The sequence below is a fragment of the Rhinopithecus roxellana genome, chromosome 20, assembly GCF_007565055.1.
Source record: "Rhinopithecus roxellana isolate Shanxi Qingling chromosome 20, ASM756505v1, whole genome shotgun sequence".
NCBI lineage: Eukaryota > Metazoa > Chordata > Mammalia > Primates > Cercopithecidae > Rhinopithecus > Rhinopithecus roxellana.
In genome coordinates this window covers 18463992-18475307 of record NC_044568.1, presented here as the reverse complement: position 1 = coordinate 18475307, position 11316 = coordinate 18463992, and the positions used below count along the sequence as shown (strand labels likewise).

The following is an 11316-nucleotide window of genomic DNA, read 5'->3' as shown; positions in this document are numbered from 1 at the left end:
TGGCGGGTGCCAGTACTCCCAGTTACTTGGGAGGCTGAGGCAGGAGAATGGCGTGAACCCGGGAAGTGGAGCTTGCAGTGAGCTGAGATTGTGCCACTGCACTCCAGCCTGGGCAACAGAGCAAGACTCCATCTCAAAAAAATAAATAAAATAAAATAAAAGTCACCCAAATTGGAAAGAAGTAAAATTATCTGTTTGCAGAGGATATGATCTTATATACAGGAAATCCTTGAAGATTACACACACAGACAAAATGTGTTGGAACTAATAAATGAATTCAGCAAAGTAGCAGGATAAATGTCAAAATACAAAATCAGTGCATTTCTATATACTATCAATGAACAATCTAAAAAAGCATTTTCAAAAATAATTCTACTTACAACAGCATCTTGGCTGGGTGTGATGGCTCACGCCTGTAATCCCAGCACTTTGGAAGGCCGAGGTGGGCGGGTCACCTGAGGTCAGGAGTTCAAAACCTGGCCAACATAGTGAAACCCCATGTCTACTAAGAATACAGAAAAAGTAGCCAGGAATGGTGGCAGGCACCTGTAATCTCAGCTACTTGGGAGGCTGAGGCAGGAGAATTGCTTGAACCCGGGGGGCGGAGGCAGTGAGCCAAGATCATGCCACTGCACTCCAGCTTGGGTGACAGAGCATACTACACCTCAAAAAATAAAAGAATAAAATACTGCCGAGGTGGATGGATCATGAGGTCAGGAGATCGAGACCATCCTGGCTAACACAGTGAAATCCCATCTCTACTAAAAATACAAAAAATTAGCTGGGTGCAGTGGCACACACCTATACTCCCAGCTACTCGGGAGGCTAAGGCAGGAGAATTGCTTGAACCCGGAAGGCAGAGGTTGCCGCGAGCCAAGATAGTGCCACTGCACTCCAGCCTGGGTGACAGAGCGAGACTCTGTCTCAAAAAAAAAAAAAAAAAGAATAAAATACTTAGTAACTACCTTAACCAAGGAGGTAAAAGAATTGTGCAATAAAAATCTACAAAATGCTGGTGAAAAAAAATTAAAGAAAGTATAAACAAATGAAAACACATCCCATGTTCATGGATTAGAAGAATTAATATTGTTAAAAATGTTGGCCGGGCGCGGTGGCTCACGCCTGTAATCCCAGCTCTCAGGGAGGCAGAGGCGGGAGGATAGCTTGAGCCCAGGAGTTCGAGACCTGCCTGGGTAATACAGCGAGACCCCGTTCTCCACAAAAAAGGAAAAAAAAAAAAAAAAAAAGTCAATACTGCCCATATAAATCTACAGATTCAATGCAATCAGTTTTGATTAATTCAAAACAGTATTAATTCTTCTATCAAAAGATTTTGATAGGGAATTCGTATCAAAGTCCCAGTGACATTGTTTTTACAGAAAAACTCATTTAAAAATTCATATGGAACCTCGAGGAACCCCAAAGAGTCAAAATATTTTTTAAAAAGAACGAAGTTGGAGGACTCACAATTTCTGACTTCAAAACTTACTTCAGGCCAGGTAAAGTGTTTCACACCTGTAATCCTAGCACTTTGGGAGGCTGAGGCGGGGGTGGGCAACACAGTGAAACCTCGTCTCTACTAAAATACAAAAAATTAGCTGGGCTTGGCGGCATGTGCTTGTAGTCCCAGATACTCGGGAGGCTGAGGCAGGAGAATCGCTTGAACCCGGGAGGCGGAGGTTGCAGTGAGCCAGGATTGCACTGCTATACTCCAGCCTGAAGGACAGAGTGAGACTCTGTCTCCAAGAAAAAAAAAGAAAAAAGAAAAGAAAAATCTCACTTAAAATCTTCAGTAATTGGTTTGGGTGCGGTGGCTCACAACTATAATCCTAGCACTTTGGGAGGCCAAGGCGGGTGGATTACCTGAGTTGGGGAGTTCGAGACCAGCCTGACCAACATGGAGAAACCCGGTCTCTATTAAAAATACAAAATTTAGCCGGGCGTGGTGGTGCATGCCTGTAATCCCAGCTACTTGGGAGGCTGAGGCAGGAGAATTGCTTGAACCTGGGAGGCAGATGTTGCAGTGAGCCGAGATCACGCCATTGCACTCCAGCCTGGGCAACAAGAGCGAAACTCCGGCTCAAAAACAAACAAACAACAACGAGGAAAAACCAAAATAAAAATCTTCAGTCATCAAAACAGTGTAGTACTGGCATGAAGACAGCCATCTAGACCAATGGAATAGAATGGAGAGCCCAGAAATGAACACTCCTAAATGCGGTTGAACGATTTTTGACAAGGGTGCCAAGACCAGTCAATGAAGAAAGGAAAGTGGTTTTTCAACAAATGGTGCTGGGGAAACTAAACATCTTCATGCAAAAGAATGCAGCTGTACTCTTACCTAACAGCAGATACAAAAATTACCTAAAAATGCCCCGTCTCTACTAAAAAAATACAAAACCTAGCCAGGCGAGGTGGTGGGCGCCTGTAGTCCCAGCTACTCGGGAGGCTGAGGCAGGAGAATGGCGTGAACCCGGGAGGCGGAGCTTGCAGTGAGCTGAGATCCGGCCACTGCACTCCAGCCTGGGCGACAGAGCGAGACTCCGTCTCAAAAAAAAAAAAAAAAAAAAAATTACCTAAAAATGGATCAAATACCTTAATGTAAGACCTTAACTTATTACACTCTTAGAAGCAAGCATAGGGCAAAAGCTTCATGACACGAGACCTGGCAATGATTTCCTGCATATGACACCCAAGGCACATGTAAGAAAAGGAAAAACAGATTGACCTTCATGAACATGAAAACAAATTGTGCATCAACAGACAATATCAACACAGTAAAAGGGCTACTCACAGAATGGGAGGAAATGTTTGGAAATCATATATATAATAATGGATTAATATCTAGAACAAAGAGAGAACTGCTAATGCTCAATAACGACAACAACAAAAAGGAACAGCCCAATTCAAAAATGAGCAAAGGACTTGGACAGATATTTCTCCAAAGGAGATATACAAATGACCAATAAGAACATGAAAAGATGTTCGACATTGCTAATCATCAGGAAAAAGCAAACGAAAACTACAATGAAATGCCATCCCACATCTATTATTGGGATGACTACAATCAAAAAACCAGAAAATAACAGTGTGGGTAAGGATGGGGAGAAATCGGTACCCTGCTGCTAGAAATGTACAATAGTGCAGCCACTGTAGAAATAGTATAGTGATTCCTGAAACAGTTAAAAATAGAACTACCGCCCGGCGCGGTGGCTCAAGCCTGTAATCCCAGCACTTTGGCAGGCCGAGACGGGCAGATCACGAGGTCAGGAGATCGAGACCATCCTGGCGAACACGGTGAAACCCCGTCTCTAAGAAATACAAAAAACTAGCCGGGCGAGGTGGCGGGCGCCTACCTCCCAGCTGCTTGGGAGGCTGAGGCAGGAGAATGGCGTGAACCCGGAGGCGGAGCTTGCAGTGAGTCGAGATCCGGCCACTGCACTCCAGCCTGGGCGACAGAGCGAGACTCCGTCTCAAAAAAAAAAAAAAAAAAAAATAGAACTACCCTATGATTCAGCAATTCCATTTCTAGGTATATACATTGAAACTAATTCAAAGCAGGGTCTCAAGGAGATATTTATATTTCATGTTCATAACAGCATTATTCACAACTGCCAAAGGTGGGAGCAACCTGGTTTACAGAAACAGATGAATGGGTAAGCCAAATGTGACATACCCATACAATGGAGTATTATTCTGCCTTTAAACGGAAGGAAATTCTGACATATGGAAGGATATGAATGAAATCTTGAGGACATTATGCCAAGTGAAATAAACCATTCACAAAAAGAAAAATACCGTATTATAAGACAGACTTAGCGTAGTCAAAATCCCAGACAGAACATAGAATGCTGGTTCCCCGGGGCCGGGGGACGGGCTATGGGGAGTTATTATTTAAGGGGCATAGAGTTTCTGTTTTACAGGGTGAACAGAGTTAAGGAGCTGGATGGGGGTGATGGCTGCAGCATACTGTGAATGTATTTGATACCACTGAACTGCACACTTAAAATAGTTAAGATGATACGTTTTGTTGTGTTTTACCACAAAAATAACTGGAACAAAAGGGAAGATGGTTATTGGCAAGGATGTCGGGGAACGGGGACCCTCCTGTATTGCTGGTGGTGAAATCGAACCACCGCTGCAGAAAACCGTTCTGCGGTTTCACAAACAGTTCACCGCCTGTGGCCCGGCTATTCCACGCCTGGACATACACCAAAGATAAATGGAAACGGGCACCCAAATACTTGCACGAAAATCTTCATCGTGTCACTGGACACAAAAGGCAAAAAGTAGAAGCAGCCCACTGTCCATCAACAGAGGAAGACAGAAGCAACGTGCGGGCTCCATCCACGGAGTATTATTCCCTCCTGAGAAGAGCGCGGGCCTGATCCCCGCTCCGCCGCGGACGAACCGTAAGACGCGATTCTAAGCGAAAGACGCTGGAACGCAACAGCCACAGCACGCAGGGCTGCACCGAGCGGAGGTCGGCACAGGCAGGTCCGCGGAGCGGGGGGCTGCAGGGCCCGGGAGGGCGCGGGGAGCGGCTGCCCACGGGCCGGCTCCGCTCGGGCAGAGGCTGTTCCGGAGCCCGGGACGGTGCAGGTCCCGCAACACCGCGGGGGGCGCCGAGCTGAGCCCTGCGACGCGGCGTGTGTGACGTGAGCTCCGCCTCCATCAGTGCGAGGACGCGAACGGCGTTCTGAAACGCAGACACGTGCCAATTCGAATGTTCGCGCCAGCGCAGAGCCCACTGAGAGCAAAACAAGACAACCCGGAGTCAGAAAGCTCAGGAGCCACCCACAGGATCCACCGTGATGTTTCTCGCAAATTACCGCGAAAACAACCGGACTTGAAAATAAACGCGACCCACCTGGTTCCCGGAAGGAGACGCGGATCCGGGCGAAAGGCGTCAGTTCTCCCTCGCTCGTCCCGTAGACGCCGCGCAGGCCCCGAGCTCCCGAGCGGCGGCTTCAGACCCCGCGGGTCACCTGGGAGCTCCTCCGGCAGAACCAGCCAAAAGCTCCCAGCGCAGAGGAGGGCCGGCGGCTTCCCTCCCCGACCTCGCCCCGCCCGCGCGGACGCCCCCGACCCCACGCGGGGACCACCCTGGGACGCCCGCCGGACCCCGCGCGCCCCCGAGCAACCTGCGTGTACCTGCGCCCCGCGCGCACCTGAGCGCTCCGGGCCACGCCCCGGCCTCGCCCCCCGGCTCCCACGTGCCTCCCTCACTGGGCCCCGCCCCCTCACTGTTCGGCCGCAAACCCCGCCCCTCAACCTCCCCGCCTACGCCCCAGATCGGGCCCCACCCCAATCAGACCCCGCCCAGCACGTATTAGGCCCCGCCCTCACAGACCCCGCCCACACCCCGCCTCCGCAGGACTCGGGCCCCGCCCCTTAAGGTCTCGCCTCAAAGCCCCGCCCCAGCAGCCCGCCCGGGTCCAGGCCCAGTCCCGCCCGGAGCGCAGCTGGCGGCCGATGGAGCAGGAGGCGCGGGTGCTGAGAGCTGCGGGCGGCTTCGGCCGGGCGCGGCGCCTGCTGGCCGCCGCCTCGTGGGTACCCTGCATAGTGCTGGGGCTGGCGCTGAGCTCCGAGGCGCTGCTCACCGCTCAGCCCGGGCACCACTGCCGGCCGGACCCTGCGCTGTTGCCCCCCGCGCTGCGCGCCCTGCGCGGACCCGCGCTGCTGGACGCCGCCATCCCGCGCCTGGGGCCCACGCGCACCCCGAGCCCCTGCCTGCTCCTGCGCTACCCCGATCCCGCGCCCCGTACCTGCCCTGGTCCGCGCCCCGCGCCCGCGCCCAACGGCACCTGGCCCTGCACACGCGGCTGGCTCTACGCGCTGCCCGCCGCCGGCCTCCTACAAAGCCCGGTCACCCAGGTGCGCCCCCGTCCCTGCTGCCCCGCAGCCCTCCCAGTCCCCAGACCACCGAGGCCCTGGGTGTCCTTTCTCCATCCTCCCTGGCGCCTCTGACCCCGGTCCCCCGGCCGTCCTCCTGGGCTCCCCGCTCCGGGGCGGCCCCGGCCCGACGGTGTCGCAGACGCGCGCGCATGAGCCAGGCCCGCGGAGAGGCTGCTCCCAGGGGCCGGGAGGGGGCTGAATATGGGCCTGGGGGCTGCCAGGCGCGGGGCGGCCTGGGGCTCAGGGGGACTGGAGCTGAAGGCGAGGGCGGCCCGCGCCGGTGGGGGAGCAGGGCCTGGAATCCGCCTCACGACCACCAGCGTCTGGAGCAGACCGTGGCTTTGGGCTGGCTTGCCAAAGCAGAGTCTCTGCTCGGAGGGACTGACGTGGTCAGCACGGACTAGGAAAGGCTTCCCATCGGCTGGGCTGGAGGCAGCATTGCCTGAAGGGAAACCTTGACGGTCTGCTTGAGAAGAGATGGGGAGGCGGGGGACAGGGACCTCCAGGCCCCTTTCATCCCTTTCCACGCTGGGGCTGAGACCTGCCCACCCCTGCGGCAGCCTTTGCCCCGCGGCCCCCACCCCCCACCCTGGGAGGATTGGCCCCATTGTGGAAACTGGGACGGGGTTGCCACATCTCCGCAAGGGCTGCCTGGGGCCCTGGAACCCGCCGGGCTTCTCTCTCCACCCCGCTCCCTCCCACCTCCCACCTGCCCTCCTGTTTGGCTCCTGGATCCAGGAATGCCCCATCAGCTTTCACAAAACGTCAGGTTTGAAAGTAAAATCTCGGGCATAGCACGGCCCCCAGCAGTAGATTAAGCTTGGCAAGAAGACCCAGGAACTGGAAGGGGTGGGGGGAGGCGCAGAGCTCAGGTCAGCGGTCAAGGGCCTCACCGGGAAATGCAGCTGAGCACAGCTCTCCAGCGGCTGCCCGAGTCCCTCTTGAAATGGGCAGGGCAGGGAGGGCGTGGGCACCAGTGCAGGTGCTGGGGCTCATTTCTTAGGCCTGTGTCATGGCTATGACCCTTGGCCGAGTGGGATGGGGGCTGTGTCTATGATGCCACCGTGGCCGTCCCTTGGGTCCCTCGGAATAGGAGGTGGAAACAGGTCGGGTAAGATCCGGCCGCACGTGGGGGGAGAGCAGAAGTGGGGGAGGCCCTGTCTAGGGACAAGCAGAAAACTTAGGGTGGGCAGATCCCCCCGACCCCTTTGCAGGGAGTGCCAGAGTCCAGAGAGGCTGCTGTGTGACCTGGACCAAGCCCCTTGTCCTCTCATGCCTCAGTTTCCCCTTCTCTCCACGGAGGGATGGAGCAGGACATGGAGGGCCCCTTCCAGTAGCCATTCGGGGACTCCTTGCACCTGTCCCTGGTGAGGAGACAGGGTAGGGTCCTGAGCTGGCCTCCACATGGCTGCTGTTCCCCACAGTGGAACCTCGTGTGTGGAGACGGCTGGAAGGTCCCGCTGGAGCAGGTGAGCCACCTCCTGGGCTGGCTGCTGGGCTGTGTCGTCCTGGGAGCAGGCTGTGACCGGTGAGGCCCCTTCTCTTTTCATGCTGCCCAGCAGCCCTCCCCTCCGCCCGCTCTCAGGGTTCAGCTTGACCTGGTGCTGCCAGGATGAAGGTTGGACCCTGGATTATCCTGACGCTGTCCAAGCATGTCCCCCACTGCCCACCAGGTTTGGCCGCCGGGCAGTTTTTGTGGCCTCCCTGGTGCTGGCCACGGGCCTGGGGGCCAGTGAGGCCCTGGCTGCCAGCTTCCCTACCCTGCTGGTCCTGCGCCTACTCCACGGGGGGACATTGGCAGGAGCCCTCCTCGCCCTGTTCCTGGCTCGTGAGTACCATGGGGGCTGCTGTCACTGGGGGAGGGGCAGTGGGTGGCCCGCAGGCCTCTGAGGCTCCCTTGCTGAGCGCCCCGAGCTGCAGGGACTGTGAGCAGTGAGTCCCCCTTGGGCATCCCGCTCCTGGGCAGGTCACCAATAGGTCACCGCAGTTCCTGATGGAACTGTTCCATTCCGCCCCGAGGCCTCCACCTCAGCCTGTCTGTGTCTGCCCAGGCCTGGAGCTGTGTGACCCTCCGCACCGCCTGGCCTTCTCCGTGGGGGCTGGCCTTTTCTCGGTGGCAGGCACCCTGCTGCTGCCCGGCCTGGCTGTGCTTGTGCAGGACTGGCGTCTTCTGCAGGGGCTGGGAGCCCTGATGAGTGGACTCTTGCTACTCTTTTGGGGGTAAGTGTGGTGGGAGCTGGGACAGCAGCCCCCGTGGGGGCTGAGTGTGTAGTTTGCCTCCCACACCAGGTAAGTGGCTGGGTCACAGGGTCACAGAGAACCACAGTGATGTCCTGCCCCAAGCCTGGGGGTAGGATGGGGGCCCTGGCCTCTGCCTCTCCTTCCAGGAGGAGGTGGAGGGAGCCGTGGGCATCCTCACCAACCCTGCAGGTTCCCGGCCCTGTTCCCCGAGTCTCCCTGCTGGCTGCTGGCCACAGGTCAGGTAGCTCGAGCCAGGAAGATCCTATGGCACTTTGCAGAAGCCAGTGGCGTGGACCCCGAGGACAGTTCCTTGGAGGAGAACTCCCTGGTTACAGGTCAGGCGCCTGCCAGGGAGGAGGGAGATTCGGGTACTGGAGGAGGGCTTTGGAGAGGCACTGCTCCTTACCCCGCTTCCCTCATGTCTCTGTGACTACAGAGCTGGCCATGCTGTCTGCGGGGAGCCCCCAGCCCCAGTACCAATCCCCACTGGGGCTCCTGCGCACCCAAGTCACCTGGAGAAATGGACTTATCTTGGGCTTCAGCTCGTGAGTTGAGGAAGGGCTGGGGTCCTGCACATTCCCCCGGGGGTGGGTGTGTGGTCCCCAGAGTCCCCGGCTCTGGCTGGGCCCATAGCTTTGCCCTCTCTCCCAGGCTGGTTGGTGAAGGCATCAGAGCCAGCTTCCGCCGCAGCCTGGCACCTCAGGTGCCGACCTTCTACCTGCCCTACTTCCTGGAGGCCGGCCTGGAGGCGGCAGCCTTGGTCTTCCTGCTCCTGACCGCAGATCGCTGTGGACGCCGCCCTGTCCTGCTGCTGGGCACCATGGCCACAGGCCTGGCATCCCTGCTGCTCCTCGCCGGGGCCCAGTGTGAGCTTGGGGACCCTGCAGGCCATACAGGGGCCATTGCGTTTGGGCTGAGGGTCTGCCCCACCAGGGGGTCATAGTGCTGACGGGTGAGCAGCCTGGGGTGGCAGCCCAAGGCCAGCTGCTGTTTGTTTTCCTCTGATCCTTTTGGAAAGTCCAAAAGGATCTTTTGTGACTGGCCTAAAGTAAGGAGCCTGTCTGAGCCTAAAACACCTGCCCCAGCCACAGAATGCAGCACAGGCACAAGAGGTCAGGAGGCCAGGCTGGGTAAAACTCTTCCCAGAGTTCCAGAGGGCTGAGGCCGGCCATGGGCTGGCGTGGGAGGACCCATATACTCAGGGCCGGCCACGTGGTATGTGGAGCTGGGTGCAAAATGAAATGCCGGCCTTGCTTCCAAAGTATTCAAGATTTTAGGACGGTTCTCAAAATTGCGAAGACAGTGGACAGCAGAGCAGTAGCTGAGCGCAGGCTGGGGTGGAGGTGGTTGGTGTGGCTGTGACTTGGGGTCAGGATTCTAATATCCTTAGAATCCAAGCCAGGCTGGAATCAGGCTGCAGAGGACAGGTTCCCCTGCCAGGTTTCTCAGAGGGGCTGGAGAAGGAGGCCTGGGAAGTGGGTCGCCAGACAAGCAGTGTGGTTTTCTGGGGAGGGGCCCTGAGTGGCCAGAGTGGAAGGCCTTGGGGGAGAGGCTGGGAACCCCTGTCCTTTGTCCTCAGATCTGCCAGGCTGGACCATGCTGTCCCTCTCTGTCCTGGGGCTCCTGGCCTCCCGGGCTGTGTCCGCACTCAGCAGCCTCTTTGCAGCTGAGGTCTTCCCCACGGTGATCAGGTGAGCTTCAGGGCTGCCCGGCCACACAGCAGGGTCTAGGGCTCCCCATGGGGAGGAGGGCCCAGGTGGACAGGAGGCCTTGTCCCCACACCCCACTCAGGTTCCTGCCTGTGATTCCTCCATCCAGTAAGGACTCGGGGTGAAGCGCTGCCCTGCTCCTGGATGGCGGGGGCCACTGCTTGCAGAAGGCTCTGGGCAGATGACTCAGGAACTGGGGAGGGAAGGCCATGCAGGCCTGAAGCGGGGTGTGTGGGGTGGGCGTAGAGATGAGGAAGCCTCCAGGAATGGCAGAATTCCAGGGGAAACCATCACTTTCCAATCTTCTTTTTTTTTTTTTTTTTTTTTTGAGATGGAGTCTCGCTCTGTCGCCAGGCTGGAGTGCAGTTGCACGATCTCAGCTCGCTGCAACCTCCAACTCTGGTCCAAGCGATTCTCCTGCCTCAGCCTCCCGAGTAGCTGGGATTACAGGCACGCGCCACCATGCGCAGCTAATTTTTGTATTTTTAGTAGAGACGGGGTTTCACCGTGTTAGCCAGGATGGTCTCGATCTCCTGACCTCGTGATCCAGCCGCCTCAGCCTCCCAAAGTGCTGGGATTACAGGTGTGAGTCACCGCGCCCGGTCACTTTCCAGTCTTATAATGAACAGAGCAAAAAGTGCTCCAGGATGGGAAAGAGGTTTTTCCAAAACAATTTTTCAAATTAATATCCTCAGCCAGCAAACCTTAGGCTCTGCGGAGGCCGGGCCTTCCTGCTGCTCACTCTGGAGTCACATGCATGTCCCCATATCCGTTGCCCCACCAGCTGCCCCCAACACACTCTCTCCCACAGGGGGGCCGGGCTGGGCCTGGTGCTGGGGGCCGGGTTCCTGGGCCAGGCAGCTGGCCCCCTGGATGCCCTGCACGGCCGACGGGGCTTCTTTCTGCAACACGTCGTCTTCGCCTCCCTTGCTGTCCTCGCCCTGCTGTGTGTCCTGCTGCTGCCTGAGAGCCGAAGCCGGGGGCTGCCGCAGTCACTGCAGGACGCCGACCGCCTGCGTCGGTCCCCACTCCTGCGGGCCTGCCCCTGCCAGGACCACCTGCCCCTGCTGTCGCCTTCCGACGCCTGCTGGGCCGGCCACACCCCCGAGCAGCACTAGTCCTGCCTGGTGGCCCTGGGAGCCAGAATGGGACCGAGGTCAAGGCCTGGAGCATGACTGAGTACCCCAGACATCTGGTCCAGGGGAGACACATTCGCCTCAGAAGCCCGTGTCTCAGTGCAGTTGGAGCCATGGGGACAGCATGAAGGTGTCCTCAGCTAGACAGGCCCCAGGTACTGGGAGGCCGTGGGTCTCCTCCCTGGCCACACCAGCAGGTATGGAGGATAAAGGCTTCCATGGAACTGGTTCCCTAGTTCTTCTCTCAGGCCACACCTGGGGCCTGGAGGGGCCTCACCTGTGCCTGCTCCCCACCTCTGGGCTCACTAGTGAGGAGCCAGGGTGTCAGCAGC

General features: G+C 57.3%; 1 protein-coding gene across 1 annotated transcript; it reads left to right on the top strand.

Annotated features, from left to right (window-relative positions):
• The first annotated feature begins 5456 nt into the window (after positions 1-5456).
• On the top strand, positions 5457-11208 carry SLC22A31 (solute carrier family 22 member 31). Its single transcript, XM_030925335.1, has 9 exons — positions 5457-5877; positions 7323-7426; positions 7572-7726; positions 7950-8118; positions 8329-8474; positions 8576-8684; positions 8791-9005; positions 9719-9830; positions 10660-11208. The coding sequence occupies exons 1-9, from the start codon at positions 5476-5478 to the stop codon at positions 10964-10966; spliced, it is 1719 nt and encodes a 572-aa protein (XP_030781195.1). The 5' UTR covers positions 5457-5475; the 3' UTR covers positions 10967-11208.
• The last annotated feature ends 108 nt before the right edge of the window (positions 11209-11316 follow it).